This window comes from Ixodes scapularis, unplaced genomic scaffold (genome assembly GCF_016920785.2).
Source record: "Ixodes scapularis isolate PalLabHiFi unplaced genomic scaffold, ASM1692078v2 PGA_scaffold7__128_contigs__length_106722199, whole genome shotgun sequence".
NCBI classification, from domain to species: Eukaryota; Metazoa; Arthropoda; class Arachnida; order Ixodida; family Ixodidae; genus Ixodes; species Ixodes scapularis.
Window position 1 is genome coordinate 20,952,331 of NW_024609882.1, and position 20,473 is coordinate 20,972,803.

Here is a 20,473-nt window from a genome sequence, read left to right on the forward strand (position 1 = left end):
GTCAATTATGAGTCAGTCTGGTGCGGTTGACTCTTTTAACTCTCGTGACCTGTTTGAACGCGCTTGACCGATGACGTTCGTGTCGTAACCGTGGAATAAATAGACACTAAATGACGTCAAACGTAATCGCGACGCCATACGTTGTACTTACCGAGCGCACGGTATTGGCGTGCAGTTTTGCAGACCTAACGACAGATGGCAGGAACGTTGTTATCGTATTTCATAGATTTCATAGAGGAAATGTGATTCATGATTCACTTGGGAGGCGTATTTCTGTTTCAGCCGGGCCGGTTTGTCAGTTCGTGCCAGTCGCCTCAGTCCTGTCGACGGAGTCACCGAGTCACTGCCGCTTCGATCAGTCCCTGAAGTTTTACTCGAGTGATCAGAAGGTATGCCTGCACACCTCCTTCGTGCACATCGTAGCTCATCGAACGTTCCATTCCTAAGAAATTTGCTCGGTGGCAATCTTCACATATCGTTTCTTTGTCTCTCTTTAAAGTAGTCTCGATCATTTGCAATGTTCCTACGCCTTAGATTGAAGACATTCCATCAGTGGAACCACATTTCGAGTGCCGCCCTTTTCCGTTCCTTTGTTTCATTAAACCGGCGTGTCGGCGTTTTGCAAAAAATTTGACGGCGAAATTTCGTCTGCTACGCACGCAAGCGCTTGCTCCCATTGCATACATCGATGGCTCCCATGATATCGTATGCTTTTTGACGGAAGTTCTGGGGCTGAGTTTCCGTTGGTTGTCCCAGTTGAATAACCAGTTTGCCGTTTGCATTGCGCTTTGGAAAAGCGTGCAATGCCCGGGTTTACCAAAGGACCTCGTCATTAAAAAGACACACGCAAATAGAAATCGGATGGTGTCCCACATGTGTTCACTCAAACACCTGGGCCATTATCTGTTTTAACGAGCTATTCAAGCCGCAATAAAAGATGCCAGGTGGAGGTTTTGCAGCTGCATTACTCTGCCTAGGCGTCCTGTCAACATGAATGCTGTCAAGGTGCCAAGTTTGCACTCGCTATCTGCAACATGTTGCTCGGGGAGGTTTTTAAAGTGACGTGTGCAAAGTCTGCCCTTGACTTGCCTTGAGTGAAGCGACTTCCAGCAACTGCTTCTATCCAGGATACCGGCAGCCACTTCAGAAGGGGAGATACTGAGGGGGGTGTTGTCTGGGTTCGGAGATTATTAAGGAAAGAATTAAATTATTTGTAGAAGTTGTTTGTCCACTAGTTGAGGCTTTGTGAATATTAAGAAAGGAATAGCATTAGAAATTGTTGGTGGATGTTATTTCCCTGCAGCTTGCACTTTCAGCTAGCATTTCAGCCAAGTGCCATATTTTCTGTATATGGTCTACACCCCAGCCTGCAGCATCACTTTGCCTTTAAAACAAATTTCCTTAAAATGGTCCACCCGGCACATACCCTGCTCCGGGCCAGTCTGCACTCTGTGCATAATTCACAAGTAAAATTTTCATACACAGTGCTTCGTGCAAAATGCATTTTTTATTAGTGCACAAAAAAGCTAGTATATCATACAAAAATCACGAATAACATAACAGCTGCCATTCACAAAATCATTGATGTCTTGTCAATGATCTTGAGAAACAGTTAAAAAGCCTCTGACACGTCAAAAAAGAAAAAAATTTTTTTTCATGCTAGGCGTTGAAATGGCATATTAGGTACATTACGAAAAAATTGTTTCACTCTACAGTTGCATAGTTTTTTGTTTTTTTTTATAAAAAATAGAAATACGAGGCCCAATTTAAAGTTTCCGCCAGTGCACTGTGATGTAACAGTGTACCGCAAGGTGGCATGTGTGCGTGCCTAGCCAGGCACGAACACATGCCAAATGCATGGGCCAGTTTAAAGTAATGAATTAATTTATGTGAAAAGCTTTGAATAAATGTTTTATTTTTTCGCAGTAAAGCACACACAAACATGTAAATTTCTTTGATTCGCTTAGGAAAATACCCACAAACTGAGCCGAGTAACTGCAATGAAACTGTATTGCCTGCTAGCTGAACGATGGGGAAAACTACACCTATCCGCACATTTTGAGGGGAAGTGACCCTGCAAAATGTAATAAAAGCTGATTTTCCATATCTGAAGAGGATTCTGGATAAGCCCCTCTGGCCTCGTATGTCTTTAACCACAGCCTATTCAGTTTTATTTGGGTATCTGATACTAGCTCCTCTTTTGTCTGCTAGAACAATCAGGAGAATACTACTACTGTCTGCCTACTTTGAAGGGGGCTTTGTCAAAATGTAATGAAAGCCAACTCTCCATTATTTTTTACCTTACATTTTTGTGGCTTTGCAACCTGCTAATCTATCCTCTGGACAGCAGGCTTCCAAAGACACCTTTTAGCAGCAATTTTGTTTTGCTTTGTTTTTAGTTTCCATTTCATGTGAAAAAGTAATGTAACCGATTCTTTCTTGTCTTTTTTTTTATTTCTTTTTGTCTGTGCAATGTCATATGTTTAGTGAAAATGAAAGGCATGGCTTTATTCTTGCATCTGTCAAGCATTAAATAAAACAATCTTCACACAATGAACAGCAATGGCACCAATTTAAAAGGAATTAAAATATCGCAGGATCATTGTAAATACTTGGGCTGTGAATGAATAAATTAACCTATCAATTAATTGATTAGTGCATTAATTTTCAGCTAAACTCGTAACCGATGAATCGGTCAAATGTTGTCCCTGACTACCTGTACCCAAAGAATGTAAATGGACTTCTCTAAAAGCTGTACTAAAGAGCTGCTTGGCTTCCTGTTGAAAAATATGTTATTCGTGTTTCATTTTTCATGTTGCTGCTGGCAACGTTTATGGAGATGATGGATCAGCAAAACCCCGCACTGCTTTTTGTTTTTCTTGATTTTGCTGTCTCATGTTTGAGTCCAAATAAATATTTCTCATTATAAAAGCCATATGTCACACTTTTTCAATTAATTACTTGTACTTAGTAGCTGACAACTTGACGTCAGTAAAAAGTGTATTTGTTTCCTCTTATGCCCTCGTGCTGTCCTCATTCCTACCACCAGCACTTGGCCTTTGCCGTTTTTTGTCCAGTAAACCAATAAGTGAAATAAAATGGCTTTGTTAACACATACTGTGCCTGCATCGCTAAAGCATTATGATTCCCAAAAATTGTGTTCTCCAAACTATTCTGAAGTTCAGAATGCATTAACAATTCTACCAGCATCTACATTAAACCGATTAATAAACTAAAGGTTACGAATTGTCACTTCAAATTTTTAATCGGCACAGAGCACAGAACACTATTGCCGACAATTGGTCACAAGCTGAGCCAAGGGAAACTATTGGATATCTATTCCAGTAATGTTCGATTGTGTTTAGCCGCATACTGTTAACTTCATTGTCACATGTGTGTGGACGAGCGATTTGACCGGCACTCTTGATACGGGACTTGTTTTTAACAATATTGCGGCTTTCAGCAAACCAAGCAACAATGGCCCCCTCCCAGGTACCGGATCAGCTTTCAAGAGTATTCAGGTATTTCTATCAGCGAAGTTAGCACTGCTTTTTGTATATAGTTTTACACCGCGCCGTCACAAGACTCATTTGAGCCAGGAGTGGGATTCTGTAACAAACTTCTACTTAAAAAGAAATACTTCTGTTGTGAGACATATTTTGAGCGAGTTTTAATTCCGAAACATTCTTTTATTTGGGTATGTTAACCTGAAGTAGAAGCATGTATTGGAATTATACTCGTAGGGACACTGAACCAAAAATATTTGTAAGTTTGGTTTGCATGCATATCACAAAATATACTTTGGTACCCACCCCCCCAAAACAAAAACGACACAAAACCAACATGTTATAATATTTATGTACTGAGGCTCATTTTGAGTGAAGAGAGATTCTAAAATGTCAAGTATTGCATATTGTAGTTCGAATGTAATTGTTAAGATTGCACAATTAATAAAAAAATATAGAGGATAGGCTCGTGTTCAATGTTTTACGATGTGCATGTCCTGCATTTTGCAGCGTGGTTGACAAGAACCAGGGCAAGATGATTGAGGTCCTTCGCGAAGCAGTCGCCATTAAGAGCGTTTCTGGCTGGCCTGAGGTCCGGGGAGAGGTGGTTCGGATGATCCAGTGGATGAAGGAGGTAAGTTGGACCAAGGTCCTCATCTCACCTCATGGAGTGACAACTTCGTTGAACTGAAAGGGCTCAAGAACACACTGCCAAGAGTGTTCTTGAGCAGCACGAGGCACGTCCAGGAAAAGTCTACCATTAAGTTTAGATTTTCCCAACACCTATTTTTACTTTTCGTGCCCTTGACGATTGTGGCAGTCATAAAAGTGGCACGAATAACTGGTGACAAGTTCCTACTCTACACAAAATGTCCTTGGTGTTCCCCTAACCCATTGCGAGGTGGGTCATATCTTGCCCACGATTTCGTGACATCGTACCTGACATGGGCATTGTTTTGTCGCCTCTCTGTAGAAGCTGGAAAAGGAAGGAGCCACCTGCGAGTTGAAGGACCTGGGGATGCAGACGTTTCATGACGGGACCACCCTCGCGCTGCCACCCGTCCTAATTGGCCGGCTCGGCAGCGACCCAAAGAAGAAGACTATATGCGTCTACGGCCACCTCGACGTCCAGCCGGCGCTGAAGGTACGTTCCAGAAACAACATGAGCGAATATTTATTGATATAAATAGTTTGTGCATACATAAAAAGGCTCGAGGTATACCTAAGCACTTTCTATGTGTTGTGAATGTGAAAGCATGCACGCCACTCTTCCGCTTTCTTCTGTCGTCTGCTTCGTACTTGCAACGACGGTCGAGCGCTCGCAGTAATTTTGGGCGTGGAGCCGCTGCCTAGCGGACACGCAGCGTCATGGGGCGGCGGTCGTTGCAAAGGACGCACAGCGGCCAATGGGAGCCTCGTCGACGCCTGCCAGCGAACGGGACTGAAGCCGAAATCCATCAGCTTTACTCCGCTCCTTTGGGGTTGGGGAAACTAGGTGCTGTTGTCTAAGCTTTTCGCGTGGTTTCATAGCTGGGGGCTGGCTTCACTTGGAAATAGGATTTAAGGTGCGGTTTAGTGCGCTTCAAACTGATGACGTCGGCTCGCTCCATACAGCAGTTGATGCTTTTGCATTAAAAGTCATAAGCCATTCCACACTGTGAAGGTAATGACCAGCGAAGCTGTTTAGCACACGACAGAGACGTGACACAAAATTTTGAACAAAGGTATGAACACATTTATTGTCTTGATTGGTGGTCATCGCGACGAAAGGTAAGAACAAATTTATTGTCTTGATTAGCGGTCATCGTGAGGGAAGGTATGCACACACATGTAAAGGATTATCGCCACCCGGAGGAGCTAGAGGAAACTAGACGCGAAACGGGACTGCCACCCGGCGGAAGAAAAGGAAACTAGGCATGCAAGCGCTTGGAACAACAACAAAGAGAGGGCGCTGGAAGCCCTCTCAGAGTTTTTGTTGACGCACACAAAAAATCCACCTAACCCTAACCATAAACAGCTTAGCTGCAAAGCAATTCTCGCTTAGTTCCGTTTTGCCGAGATACATCACAAACGAATGGAACTTGGAGGCTAGCGTGGATGCTTTCCGACCGTAGCAGTCATGATTTTACATAGCCTTCACATTAATAAAACAATTTATAAACTTGTGTGGAGGAAAAATAATGTGTTGGTCGGAACGCTACCGGACGTGTGGGCAATATAGGGGTCGTCTGTTTTGCTTTATTTGCGAGCGAAGCTGAGTCTATAAACACAAGCGTGTTGCCTTGAACAGTGATTGCACTACATGAGCGTGCATGTTTGGCGGAGATGCCAAAAGCTTAAAACTTGCTCTTGTAGCTTCTGGTACGATCGCATTAAAGTGAAATGTAGCATAAAAAGAAAAAGGATTGGTCTGGTAAGACAGAATACCTGAGAGATCTTTATTACACTCCATTTCTTTGCTTTTATGAGTAATAGTAGCAGCATCCGCAGAATTATCTTTCAGCTGAATGCAAAATGCAGTGGCTGTGTCAATAGATTGCTCACGAGATAGCTTCACATTCTGAAATGTTTATTTGCGTGTTTTATTTGCCTTTTTCTTCCTTAAAGGGTTCTCCTCACAAGCTCCACCATTTGATTGCGGCTGTGCACAGCTTTTTGCCTGTGATGTTTTCAGCTGCTTTTGTCGAACAAGACAGCTGCGCAGCTTAAGGGGGAGGTGCATTCTGCGAGGACAACTCCTAATACCTGGAAGGGTCCTCGAACAAAGTCAAAATGTTTATGATGTTTAAAAGAAATGTTTAAGATCATCTCCCTGGTTTTCCACATGTTTCAGACTCATGTGAGAGCACAACCTGTATATCTCTTAAGTACAGTTCGACCTCATGTTCTAGACTGCTAGATGATAGTCGCCTAAACTCAATTGTACAAGGGCTAAAAGCAACGCGATAAGCATGTGGCCATACACTTTGTTTTCTCTTCAGAAACTGTAACCCTTTGGTTACTTGTTGGCTTTGTTGATGCGACTAGTTTTGCCACGGGCATCTGTTATCTGGTGCCACGTTTTACCTTGAAAATTTCCACTTGTACGTAACCCCACTTGCTGTGGCTCACATATGTGAGCCGCAGTTTTGTGTAACCAAACAAGCGTTGGCAGCTTGGAAATTTCTGAGACTTGAAGGCGCGCACGTTTCGTGGCAGGACGATGGCTGGGATACGGAGCCCTTCGAACTGGTGGAGAAGGACGGGAAGCTTTACGGCCGAGGCTCTTCGGACGACAAGGGCCCGGTGCTTGGCTGGCTCCACGCCATCCAGTCCTACAAGGAGGCCAAGGTGGAGCTCCCGGTTAACCTCAAGGTATGTCATTGGTTACGTTGAAGACATTACTATAGTCGGTGACAGTTAAGAGTTCAGGGGAAGCCCCTCCCAACCGTTTCCACTTCAACAGAGCGTTCACTCTGCTAAAGTGAAGAGAGGTGGTAAGAGCTTCCCATTAACTTTGCTTCTGAATAAAAACCTTTGTTCCTATCGTTGACAATAGAACGGCGAGTCGGTAGTTTATATACTAAAACCTGAGACAGAGGCAAAAGAGTAGGACAAGCACAGCATCTCGAACACTGCTACTAAGTTTTGCGGTTCTTGTCCGAAAGGGTTTGGTCGGAGGTGAAAAGATTTCCTGGGCACGGAGGTCGACCGATTGAGCTCTAGCGGATGATGTGATCAGTGTGCAAATTGGCGAGAGGGTGCTAGAGTGGAGATGAGGAGGAAGTGTGGTGAATACAATTTGGTAGCTGCGTTCAAGACATTGTGTTTGTCTTCCTTTCTTGCCTCCCCCTCAGGCTTTAGAATTAGCACATAGTTACATTGAAGGGCAGCTTGTGCAGTTGTTTGTTCCGTAACTTGTCTTTTCACCACTCGGTTAGTGCCAGGGGCATTTCAATGCCTTTCCCTGCTCGCATCTTTCAAAACCAACCTCAAAGATTTCCTGGTTTGTCGGTGAACATTTAAAAGACACTTTCAAGTCCAGGCTAGAACCAGACTGCCGAGCTTCGCCGTGTCCTTCCTGCACCATTTCAGTTTGTCTTTGAGGGCATGGAGGAATCCGGTTCAGTTGGCCTGGACGAGCTCTTGTTCAGCATGAAGGGCGGAGAGTTCTTCAAGGACGTCGACTATGTCTGCGTTTCCGACAACTACTGGCTGGGCAAAGACAAGCCATGCCTCACCTACGGACTCAGGTGGGGATTGTCCCGCCTGTCAAACAGGTTTACATGCCATACGGACGGAAGAGGAAAACAAAGAGGTTAACTTGAGGAATTGTCTCGATTGGCTACTCTGCGCCGGCGGAGGGGTACGGGGAGATTAAACGAGAGCTCTAAAAAGGAGAGGAAGAAGATAAAGGGCGTAAAAGTAGTAAGTTTTTGAACACTATAAACACGCACCGTTCACAAATGCCGAAGCTCATCATCTACAGGCAGATGTCCATGTATGTGCGGGTACGGGCAAGAAGTCTAGCCTGTTTGCATAATATGCTCGCAAAATGACTTTGTGCCTTTTTGGTGGGAACAGGCATTGGACCAGTTAAATGTCAATCTGTAGGTATGCCGAAAAGTAAGAAGTGACGCACTGCGTTTCGCATCTCATCGAACCACGGCGAACGCTACGGGCTGTCTCGGCTAGTCTAGTGCTGCGAACGTATTGTGTGAGCGTACGCAGCGCGCATCACTGTGTCCCTCCTGAAGGTCATGTGACACCTTCGCGGCATCCAATCTGCTTTGATGGCTCGTAGCATCCACTGCGGTTCCTTGTGAGGCGAGGCAAAGTATGGGGACTTGGTCCTCGAAGAGGCTTAGTGCAGCTCTGGCTCTCTGACAACTTTGCGATTCGTCAGCACGAGGCTCGTTATCTAGAGGGGTTATCGCATCTATTGACAAGGCACTGAGAGAACGATCAACGGACCCGTTTTGTGTAATGGCACGGTCATTGTAAGCAGTTCTTAGCTTGCGTTTTAGCAGCATTTTGGACATGGTATCTCGTCATCTCTTCAACAGAGGCCTGTGCTACTTCGGCGTGGAGATTGAATGCGCCAGCAAGGATCTCCATTCCGGCGTCTTCGGCGGCTCGGTGTAAGTCGTGTTTCGCTGCGGGTCCCGTCTCAAAGACACTAAAAATTGTCACGTTCTATGTTCTTGCACGGTGCTATATTAGCTCCGATGGGACGAGAACAGCGGGATGTATCTTTTGAAGCCTTGCACTTGCTGTCTTTCGTTGTGCTTTCGCTGCTTGGACACACTCCAGCCTCGCGAGACGTCGAAGCGTTATCAAAGATGGGAAGCTTGCACTGGAGGTGGGACAGCTGGAAGACCTCCCTGGGGTCCAATTTTGGCCACTGCGAGAGCGAGATCTAATTTGCCAGCGGGAATGGTGTTCGTAGACAGTTTGTCTGCTAACAGATGGATAAAAAAAGGTGATCATCACCTACGAACCGAATGCCACGGCAAAGTGGGGGTTGGCCACGGGCTGATATTGTAATCGTCCGTCACGTTACGAAGTTGTTCCGCTGCCGTACACGAGCAGACATCGACCGGTGGATGGAGTACTAAGGACAAGCACATCAAAGCCCGTGAGACCTTTCTCGCTCTTTGTGCGTAGATGAGACATTCTCACCAAATGTTTGCCCTATTGCAGTCTCGTGAATGGGTCAAAAATGTCTCGGTTGATTTTACACGCGAACTGTACCGCCACATCCAATCGGCTGCCGAGCACGATCTAGCTCTCACCTTGGCCAAAATCTGACCCCTGCCATTCTAATCGTGTCCCGTGACTGTAGTTTGTCTTGTGCATCCTTGCCATTTTTGTGGTGCCAGCTCGAACCTTGGTGCCCGCTGGGGTATGGAGCTCTTTGTTTCTTCGTCGGTGTTGCAGACACGAATGCATGGCCGACCTGGTTTACATTATGGGTCAGCTGGCCGACAAGAGTGGCAAGATTCTCATTCCCGGAATCATGGACGACGTTGCACCTGTCACGGACAAGGAACGTCAACTCTACAAGGAGATCGACTTTGATATGGTCAGTCGGCGGCAGTGATTGTTTCTGGAAGTGTCGTTTCAGAGTTTCTTCTGGGGACATAGAGGTGATTTTTTTAAGTTTAATTTTATGTTTGCTATATGTGCATGTTGCTTTACCATTGGTGGTTAGCTTTTCAGTCTATTTCAGAGTCTTGCATGGCCTCCAAAGAAAATATGTGGATGAATTAACTATACTGATTGAATGGTATAAGGCAAAGCTGCCGAAAAACAATCTCTGGCGGCGTCAGGAGTTTTTTTTATGAAGAAATGTTAGAAATGCATGGCAATTCGCTTTCTTCATAGTAATTTTTTACCCGGGTAAACAATTGTCCGAATGAAGTGTGTTATTGAGACACTGTGTTTCCGCGAGCAATTGTTTTGCTTCCATGCCTCTTGCAATTCACGATTTAGTAGTTAGGAGTGATAGAAAGATGTTGTAATACGAGAATTTTGTAGCGGATAAAACATTATACAGGGTGTTCAGCAAAAACGCGAAACAAATCGTTCCTGCCAAAACTATGTCTCGCACAGAAAGAGGGCTTGCGACGTTCTGTCCTTGGCCAGGGGCTTATTCAGGAAAATTTTTGAAGTTTGATATAACTAAGTTAATTATTTTCGCATATTCGTATATTCACTCAGAAACTTGCTGGGCGTCATCGAAAACCCCCTATGCCAACCTTGTTTAGGCAAGTATAAAGCAGGCTGGCATTTTATGACGTTTGGAAGAACCCTCCTTTTTCTATGCATTCTCCGATTTCGTTCCCTTATCCAAGCGCATCTTGGAGGCCGCAGTCCTGCCTTCCCGCGGCTGAAGTTCTTAGCCAGTAGAAGAAAGTTCAATCTTGCAATGAGATGCTCATTCCACAGCAAAATGTTCCCTTCCGGCCACCTGTGCCGCGCACGCAACGCTTCCTTTTTTTTTTACAAGAAAGGGGAGGCAGGTGAGGTCGAGGGAGCCGAAGCAACTGCTGAAGCTCCGCGCTTTGGCCACGGGAGGGCAGGACTGCAGGCCGCCAAGATGCGCTTGGATAAAAAAACAAAACCAGAGAATGCGGGAAAAAAAGTTACCTTTCAAACTTCATAAAATGTTGGCAGTGTTTTATACCTGTCTAAATAAGGTTGACATAAGGTTTTTCGATGATGCCCAGCAAGCTTCTAAGTGAAACCATGCCCTTAAACTCGGTATTAGAAAAAATAAACTACCGTAAAATACCGGGCAAGCAGCCCACTCCAAATTTAGAGATAATCGCGAAAAAATGGGGGGTGGGCACTTGTCCGATCATCAATTTTACATATCAATGTACTGTGCAAATTTTTTTATATCTTAGAATTTTGGATATGGGCACTTAATGTGGAATGGGCGGATGTGCGGTATTCTACGCTATGTGAAAATAATCAAATTAATTATCCCAAACTTTAATCATTTTCCTAAAAGGGGCCTCTGCCCAGGACCAGAATGTCGCAAGCCTTTTTTTTATGCAATACATTGCTTTGGCAGGAACGATTTGTTCCGCATTTCGCTAAAGAGCCTGCATAATGGAGTAGGCCATAGAGACAGATTGGTCATGAATGACAAAACTCTGTTGCTTTATTGCCTTGCTCTGTTTGGATTGCGGTTTTGCTTCTGCCATCATTATACTAAACAGACTCCTGAATATTTTTCTTTCATGGCTACTTTAACATTAGAATGTGTATATTTTTACTATATCTCTGTTCAGTTCATTTCTTAATTCTGCTTAATAATGTCAGATGTGCTGGTCACCATTCTGCTTGCAGAAAGAGTATTGCAGTGATATTGGTGCAACTTGTCTGCTCCACGAGACCAAGGAGGACATCTTGATGCACCGCTGGAGGTTCCCTTCTTTGTCTCTTCACGGTGAGATGGCGTCCATATTTATGCATCTACGGTGACCAACTGTGTCTCCTAGCAAATAAGCACCCAAGTTTTATATGCAGCACATTTTCTTGTCAACTTATCAGGAAAGAACAGCTTCAGTTCTTTTTATCGTGCACATGCTTTTCCCCTGCCCAATTGTTTCAAGAGCGTGGATGGGTGTCGTGAAAAGGGCACTTGTCCACATTCTTGGAACATTTGTGAAAAGGGCGCCTATTCACGTTCCGGGTACCGTGGGACCACAATTGGATGCGCGAGAAGCACTTTGCTACGGGGGAGTGCACGGTGACTTGTGGATGTAATTATTTGTAGGCATGTGCGAATGGTGGACTTCGAATTCAAGGTGAACAGAGGATTTGGCCGCATATTGTCACGAATGACAGCCAGAGAGACGGTTCAAATGTATAAACATTTTTGTTATATGCAATTATCTTTTCTTCAATCACGTATGATTAGCACAGGTTGTCGGGACATCCCTGGTCAACATGTGCTCGTGTGTGCCAGTACAATTTTTTTAATTTTACTGCAATGTAGATAATAATTTTTCACAAAGTTGCCGTTCCTTCTTAAACACATCAAACGCGTGCGTGCTCTCTCCCGCTTTGGATATGGGCTTTCCTCCTAAGCACGTGGCTGCATTATCCATATTTTTCTAAGCGTTGAATGCGGCGGGTTATCCCTGCTGAGTGTGCTTCTTACTTAGCACTAGTGCACCGTGAAGAAGCCACACCCGCTGAAACTGGCTTTGTGGGTATCGCTTCACCGCACTGCACTGGTGCAGTGCAGTGCGGTGCCTCGATCAACGCTTTGAAAAATATGAATATCACAGTTCATCTCGAAGCGAATATCGAACAGCCTATTTTTTGAAACTACTAAGTATTTGCAAAACACTCATTTATTTGCGATGTTCCACCATGAATGCGAGAGCGGCGTCCAGCAGTCCGGGTGACCCCAACTACGTTCAGAGGTTCTTCGCATACAAGTGACGACCTGTACATCGTGTCGACAATCTACCTAGTGCAGAGTGGGCTCAATTGCCAGCAAATGTGATTTCCTGAAATTTAGATATGGTGTCTGAAAGCTCGGGTGACATCGTTTTTCTCCGTCACCGACTGTTTTAACGTTTGGAAGCATAGGCGCTTCTTTTGATTTCAGGTATAGAGCTAGCAACAACGATTCTAAACACCAAGGTGGCTCAACTGTGGTTACTCTGGAGTGTAGCTTACTCAGTGGCTCCGAGTACTGATTACCCCGAAGCCAGTTTCATCAAAATAAAGGGAAAAACTGAAAAACCTTGAATTGCAGTTGTCCCTGAACGAGAGAAACTCGAACTTCGTGTGAAGAAATCTTTGTTTGCAGCTTTATTTTTTGTTGATCCGGAATACAGTCCCTTTGTACCCAACTGTCTGTGGACGGTTTTTCCCTTTGGGAACCTCGCTCCTCATCTTATTTCTTTCTCGTGGCGGTAGCGGTATGTTTTCCAAGTATGCAGGCCAAGCGCATGTTCCGTAGACATTGGGGAACCCATGCCTTTGTACTGTTTTCTTCAACGTAAGCCCCTACAAACACGAATTTGTTTCTTTGTCGGCCACTATAAAAATAATTACAAAAAATACCAAATGTGATAAAAAAAAAAAAAAAAAAAAAAAAAAAAAAAAAAACCCGAGAAACATTTTAGAATAGGAAGAAAATGAACTCCCGAAAGTATGCCACCCTACTTAATAACGTTAGCTTGTGCTTCGCGCATCGCTTGACAGAGTCTGCACCTCCTTTCTCGCAGGTGTGGAAGGCGCATTTTACGGATCCGGGGAGAAGACCGTGATCCCACGCAAAGTGACGGGCAAGTTCTCGATTCGCATAGTGCCGAACCAGGAGCCCCACAAGGTGGAGAAGGTGGTCAAAGACTACCTGGATGTACTATGGAAGCAACGCAACAGTCCCAACACCATGAGGCGAGTGGCCACTTCTTGAACACAGTCCCCCCCCCCCCCCCCCCGAAAAAAAAAAGAAATTATGTTGTGTGCATGTATAGACGGCGGCAAGTGTGTGGTGGTACCACTAGCCCGGTATCTTCGTCGTGCATTGCGCAGTAGTGGTAAACAACTGCTCGTCCAGATCGAAACGGGCGGAATCCCCAGGTCCTGCAGCGCGAGCTCTCGCTCCACATGCTCGGCCGCAATCCCCCCTTCCCAAAATGCAGATTTGGTAGAAGTTATAGGAAGAATCATAAAAATGGGTTTTTACCTTTACCCTTTTTAATGCAGAATGCGTTTCGATAGTTGGAACTCGTGTGGTTGTACCGTATTGATCGAAGCGGTGCAGAAGTGGCGTTACTGGCTAAATTTAGCGAGCTACCACCCGGCCAAGTTAAGCGGGTTGCCGTGGGTCATGTGGGTCACGTGCCACTACTGGTCACGTGGTCATGTGACCAAGTGAGGTTCAAGTCACGGTGTCACCAATGTTACTAGATCTATAGTCACTGTCAAGACCAGAATGGCAGGGAGGTCTTTTTCAATTGTCCCACCTCCAGCACGAGGTTTCTACTTTCAGTAGCGTTTTGGCATCTCATGGGCTTCAAGCGTGCAGGCGCAGCTAAAGCGTGTCGGAAAGGAAGACACGCCCAGTCGTTTTCACCCTTTTGCTAACTTTAGCAACATTGGCGGTCGTGTCTTAGCTTAACGCGTCCTCGGGCCGCATGCCGTCGTGCGACGTCGCACGACACCACGATTTGACGCCGTGACACGACGCCGTCACGCTTCCCAGATTTGTGCGTCTAAATCGCCGACGCATTTCGCACGTGGGATGCTCGGGCGGTTGATCAAAGGAGCGCCCCAGTTTTTATCCTTTCAACTTCGTCGTATGCAATGTGACGAGCGAAAGAATTTGATGAACATGTCGACCTAGAGCGTTAAGCGCTTCACGAGGGCTCGGCGACTCTAGCTTTGTGCTGGTATTGTTTCGTAATTCCACGTACTTAGCCTACTCTCTTTCTCGACCGTCAACGCTCGCAGGTGCTACATGGCAAGCGGAGGTCGCTGGTGGGTCAGCGACCCTTTCCACCCCCACTTCCTGGCCGGAAAGGCAGCCACAAAGCACGGTGAGAGACCCTCCGAAGCCGAGACGCCTTTCGAACGTCGCGGGGCGCGCAGGCGAGACAGGAGCATCCGATGCACCCACGTGTTTCGGAGTGCTGTTTGTACCTTCAGCACGCCGAAGGTCTCGCCACGACTTGCAGAAACAAAGAATTCGATGCCAGCATCAAATTTGCCTGAACTTCACTCTTGCGTGTCACGTGCCTATATGTGTTTGCGCATGTCTCTTTGTTGCGCTTTCAGTGTACGGCGTGGAGCCCGACATGACGCGAGAAGGAGGGAGCATTCCCGTGACCCTGACCCTCCAGGAGGTGACTGGCAAGAACGTGATGCTTCTGCCCATGGGGGCCAGTGACGACGGGGCCCACTCGCAGAACGAGAAGATCGATAAGCGCAACTACATCGAAGGGGTACGCAGTCTCTTCCCCGAAGACTCGTTAGAATGCGACACTTTGTTCTGTGAAAAGGTGGCGAGAGTGTAGCGTCCCACCTGTTCTCCTAGCTTTATTTTAAAACAAAACGCTAGACACCATTGTAGTTTTGCCTTTTATGAAGCCCGTAACACTGTCTAATAGCGCCCATTCTCGTAAAGTTAGATGGTTTAAGCACTATACGAGTCACTGAGGACAGGAAGGGTAGGGAGGAGTTTGTTTTCAGTCTTCAGCGTGAGCTTCCTACCTTCGAAAACACCTAGCCGTATCGCGAGCCTTTAGCGTGCGAGCTCTGCCAATGTACGGCGGAAGGCAGAGAGCGCACTGTGCAGGCTGGGCATTTGAAAGACTTTGCCTCTTTCGCCTTGTCGGTGACTGGTACAGAGACATCTTATCAAAAGGGAGTTTTAGATTTAGAACAGCGCACACTAAAGATTTGTGCAAGTAAAGAATAGCGTCGTCGCCACTGCGCATGCGCCGAACGCTAACCACGTTTCGCGCTTTGCATGCGCTATTTTAGCGTACGCTATTTGTCGGATTTTGCATGCATACACAAAGAGTCTTTGTGCCTCTCCAAGGAGGATTCGTGATGACAAGTTGGCTAAAACCAAGGCGAGCACAGTTAAAAAATGGCGGCTCCCAAAACCATGACTGCGGTCGCTTTGGCGGCATCTTAAGCGTGACGTCGACAGCATCCTCGCGACTGCAATTGTCAATACGGGTTTGGTTTGGAAAACCCAGTAAGGTGGGCAACAGTCACCAGCAACCTAAAGCTTGCGTCGCGCAAACATTTTCTTGGCGACGATACGGTGTGCGAAGGTCAGTACACGAGACCTCTCTTGCCGAGGCGATGCAAGCAGATGCGACCGGTCGACCGCTCTCGTCGCATTCTCATGTTTAAAGAAATCTAAAATGTCACTCTGAGCTAAAAAAATGAAAGCCCTTTACAACTCCCTGTAACGCCAATTAAAGTGTAGCTCTTTAGGAGGCTGAGGGAAGGAACGGAAAGGAGGGTATATCCCCCTCCCTCCTGCTCAGCTCATTCTGCCTGCTACTCCTCCCTCCGGCATCGGCGTAACCGTGAGGTCACGTGACCCCATGGGGGTCACATAACGTCACCGGGGTCACGTGACTTTACAGGGCTCACGTGACCTCACAGTTACGCCGACGGCACTGCCGCTTAGGCCAGAAACGGGCACCTAAAAGCTGTGCTCCAAAAACTTGTTTCTCAGGTTACAGCAGTGAGAAATGACTGTAATAGTGTGTTCTTTAGAGTGTTAAGCACAGTCATAGCTTACCTCTTTATGATAACACTTGTGTGGAATGAGTGTACAGCAGCCTGATTTCAAAATCTTTTGATGCACTCCGTCATAGTGTGGCGCATCATTGTGTACGGTTCATTCGCTGTAGCGGTGCAGTATTTTGTCCAAACTGAATTCAACGCTGTCGTAATGCGGATTTTTTTTCCGTCTAATTGGTTCATAAGCCATCGTAACTAGTTTGGTTGTTGTTGGAGAGTCGGGTGGAAGGGTTGAGGTAAGGAATACATTGTACAGAGCATCTTTTAGATAGGGTTCCCGCTTAATTCTAAAATGTACAAAAAAAAAATTTTTACGATTAGGAAAGAGGGACATTAAAATTAATATTAATAACCAACACTCTCAACCATCTACAAAAAATATTTGTTCTTTTCATTTTTTTTTTTGTTTTTACTTTTGCTATTGTGAGGTTAATTAACCATAATATGTTTTCACTAGATAGGTTAGGACGAAAAATGAATGCTCAACTTGACCCAAACATCCATGTCTGCCAACTACGGTGCGTGTCTGATGGCTTTGACGCGTTACATAGAGCCATTATGCCTCAGAATGATGACGGTACAGCCTTCTCGGCGCCTACTAACATGGTCACCAGTTATATCAAGCTTTATCTGAAATCTCTGGGAAACGCTTTTCCATCCTCCAGAAATGTTAAAACGGTCCGCGACGAAGCAGAACATCTCCCAAGCTTCCCCAATGCCATATCCAAAGATCAGAGAGAGTCAGATTTTCGAATCGTGACTGTCGCCAATTGCAGCCACCCTGCACAAAGCACCAAAATGGCGGCGCCCACTCGACAGTCGAGGAGCGGAGTGCCGGTAACGCAAGTGTAGCTCACTCGGTAGATCTAGAATTGCCCATTCCGAAATGTCGCTGCTCAAATTCGTTTTCGGATACCCTTCTTGATGACGTCATACCATTTTCGTTGCGTGCCGCGAAAAATTTGTCATCGTGGTAACATTACTCATTTCTTGATCTTTGCAGACCAAGTTGCTGGCGGCTTACCTGTACGAAGTGGCGCTGTTGAAGTGAAGTTGGGTCTGCGCTTGTTTGCAGCCGTCGAATTGCGGCACTCATTTACAGCCGGCGTCGAGTCTATTTTTTACTCGAGGATTATATTTTATAGGGTTTTGGTGCATGTGTCACATGTAGTCGGGTTCTACATTGTATTTTTTTATAATTGACACTTCTGCGCATGCCTTGGCTAGGCAAATTAAAATGATTCTCATACAGTTTCCGCTTTTATGCATTGTATTTTGGATTGGGGGGTGCATATGTTGGGCTTCCAACAAAAGGATCCTCGATTTTGCCATATATTCTTTTTGACATGTTCACCGATCTTCATAATATGGGGAGAGTTCAATCCTGAGGCTCACTGTAGAACGGCCGGCCGAAAATTGGCACCTGTACGCAGCAAGCCCGAATTTTCGAGGGTATAGTATTTTAGTAGTAGGAAGAGTCAAATGAAAAGCTTAAGAATGAACCAACACATTTAAATATGGTGCCATCGTCCTGCAAGTGTCTAGCAGGAGTCCACACAATGCAGACAACCAGCATGATGTCACAATAGCAGCGTAAAGATGGCCGCCCATTTGAAACGTGCACCGAAGAGGGGCAACGCTCCGTCGTCGGTTTTCTAAGTTTTAAGGAGTGAAAACTATTGAAACTCATGTATCTAATGAAATTGCAGCAGTGGCGAGGACTAGCAGAAGTGGATAGGATTTGAGCTGACTAACAACTGAGATTTAGTACACAAGAATAAGCAGAACAAAAAAGGGGGAGGTGTAAAAGGAAGCAAACGAGAAAGACAAAAGAGCTATGAATGTGGAATAAAAATTACTATAAATATAAAGTAAAATAAATGTTAAACTTTATGTAAAAGGAACAAAAAAGAAAGAAAAGCTTTAAAAATGAACTGGCAAACAAATAAAACCCAAAGAAATATCGCAAATAAAATAAAGGTTGATATCTGCATAGCTTTTCGAGCAGAGGTTCAAGTAGAACAATTGCTTTGCCAAAATTGTCACGGAAGAGGCACCGACCCTTGCACCTCCCGTGGAATAGAATGACAGACTTGGGTTTCATATAAAGTCAAACCCATTCATAACGAACAGCAGGAAATGCTACGATTAGTTCGATATACCAAGTAGTTCGATATAGCGAAAAACGTTTACAACGAACTTCCACAATGAGTTCGTTGTAAGGCGAGAGCTTCTCTTTCTTTCTCATCTCTTCACCTCCGCCTTGTAACACCGCGCTGAAAATTTTTTTTTTTTGCATGCATGCAGGGTTTGTTTTTTTAGCTTATATTCCCTTCTGAATCGCTTCTCTAAGTGGGCAAACGCTTTGGGATGAAAAGTTTTTTTTTTCTGTGTGCGTGCAGTGTATTTTTAGCTGTCTCTCCTTCCGAATTGCTTCTCGTTGCTCAATTTTGTTTGAAACTTGAGCTTTTGGAATTTTCTTTCTTTCCTACTTTTTTGGGGGAAGGGACAGAAGAGAAGGCAATTGTTTGCGCGTATTTGGAAGCCTTCCCAGGGGGAAAAAGTTTGATATAGCCAATACGTTGTTCGTTATAAAACATACTTTTTACTTGCATTTTTATTTAGATTTTCTGTGAGTTCGATATTGACAATAATTCGCTGTATGTGGGTTCGTTCTAAACGGGTTTCACTGTATGGCGTGCAAGTTCATCAACTCCTCGCACACCTCCCGTGTTTGTTTACCCCAATTTCAACCAATGATGGCACGAGCTTGGCTGCCGAGTCAATGTGCGTTATCTACCCATTAATTGTTGCCCTTTGATTGGCGCACCCCTCTTCGTGTTGTGACGCACCAAAGACGTATTTTAGAAAACTTGCTCGCCGTATAGTTCTCTCAAGTTCTAGTCGTGGAACCGCCTCGGGACTCGAGTTTACGCAAACAAGTGGGTGCATTTGTACACACTTGTCTTCTTTCTCGTTTGTTTCCTTTTATATCTCCCTCACATTTTTCTCCTCATTGTTATTCAGATGTATTAAAACGCGAGTTGTTAGTCAGGGATGGGGCCCCGACCTACAACTGACCTTAGTAAGGATAAACCGACGTCGGTGAGGATACACAATCGACGTTGGTCAGGACAGCATAGCAACATAATGGTGCCTTCATGCTGCTACCTCCTAGGTCCTTGATCGAATTCCACATCCGAGATGCGATGATGCGGTGAAATTCTCACGAAAAAAAGGCGGACCGCCGTAACTGTTGCAGTTCGTTGTTGTCCCAGAGCTCTGAGGACCCCGCCTACCATCACAATGAAAATCCGCAGGTATCGGCACGCGAGTCCCTCCAACAGTGATGTGCCCTTGACCTTTCAACTCCGAAAGGCAATGTGCAGTCGGCATGGCTGGTACGGTGCCTCCTGTGCACGACCTGGCTGTGAGAATGGTTCTTCTTTGGAAAGAGAGCTATCGCATCGAGAAATGATATTGATGCAGTATTATTAGGCTGCAGAACAATGTATGAACTTGAACTATGTAAGACATGGTATTTTGACAAAAAAAACGGGCAGAGTAAAATTGGACAAATGCAGGGTTGTATCTGTTTGGCACTTCCATTCTTTCCTTTTATTTATTCAGTTACCTACAGGACCATGGGCATTACAGAGGAGTGTGCTGGGTTACAAAAGAATATAAATAAGAAAAAAACAAAGACCACGACATCAACAAAAACACACAACTGTAAGACATGTTACCAAAAAATGCTTAGTTTTGACAGCTTGAAAACTCGAGTTAACAAGGATTTGGATCTGGCCAGGTGATTCCACGCCACAGGACAGCTGCGAATAAGAACATGACATATTTTGTTTGACAGGACTGACTGTGTTTGTAATGGTAACCAATGCATACTGAAATGTATGGTCTTGATTGAACCTAGTAGTTACCTTATCAAACACAAAGTATTTCGCTGCAATGTATAAATGGGTGTAACGATAAGCCTACAAACAAGTGTAATTGTTTGCTTTTCATAGTTCATTCCTATGCTGGAAGGTTTCTGACACAAATGAGATTACTGAGGAATAGAAGACAATATTTACTTTGTTTTTCATGACCACAGACCTCTGCTGATCTGCTGTGTGGCATGAAAAACATGAACACAAAAAAGATTGCATCAACATACAAAAAAGTTATGCAAG

The 20,473-nt window shown here is 45.1% G+C and overlaps 1 protein-coding gene across 1 annotated transcript; it reads left to right on the top strand.

The window, feature by feature from the left end:
* Window positions 1–155: 155 nt before the first annotated feature.
* On the top strand, window positions 156–17,540 carry LOC8029499 (cytosolic non-specific dipeptidase). Its single transcript, XM_029973554.4, has 13 exons — window positions 156–389; window positions 3,464–3,521; window positions 4,017–4,140; window positions 4,480–4,650; window positions 6,705–6,860; window positions 7,581–7,738; window positions 8,552–8,626; window positions 9,426–9,570; window positions 11,346–11,445; window positions 13,244–13,415; window positions 14,475–14,560; window positions 14,799–14,965; window positions 17,290–17,540. Exons 2-13 carry the CDS (start codon window positions 3,478–3,480, stop codon window positions 17,335–17,337), a joined length of 1,446 nt encoding a protein of 481 aa, XP_029829414.3. The 5' UTR covers window positions 156–389; window positions 3,464–3,477; the 3' UTR covers window positions 17,338–17,540.
* The last annotated feature ends 2,933 nt before the right edge of the window (window positions 17,541–20,473 follow it).

Bases quoted from the DNA above. Each gene is read 5' to 3' on its own strand.
- LOC8029499 (XM_029973554.4), top strand. From the start codon at position 3,478: ATGGCCCCCTCCCAGGTACCGGATCAGCTTTCAAGAGTATTCAG. The intron at 9,571-11,345 runs GTCAGTCGGCGG...TTCTGCTTGCAG, and splicing joins AGGAGATCGACTTTGATATG to AAAGAGTATTGCAGTGATAT. The intron at 11,446-13,243 runs GTGAGATGGCGT...CCTTTCTCGCAG, and splicing joins CCCTTCTTTGTCTCTTCACG to GTGTGGAAGGCGCATTTTAC.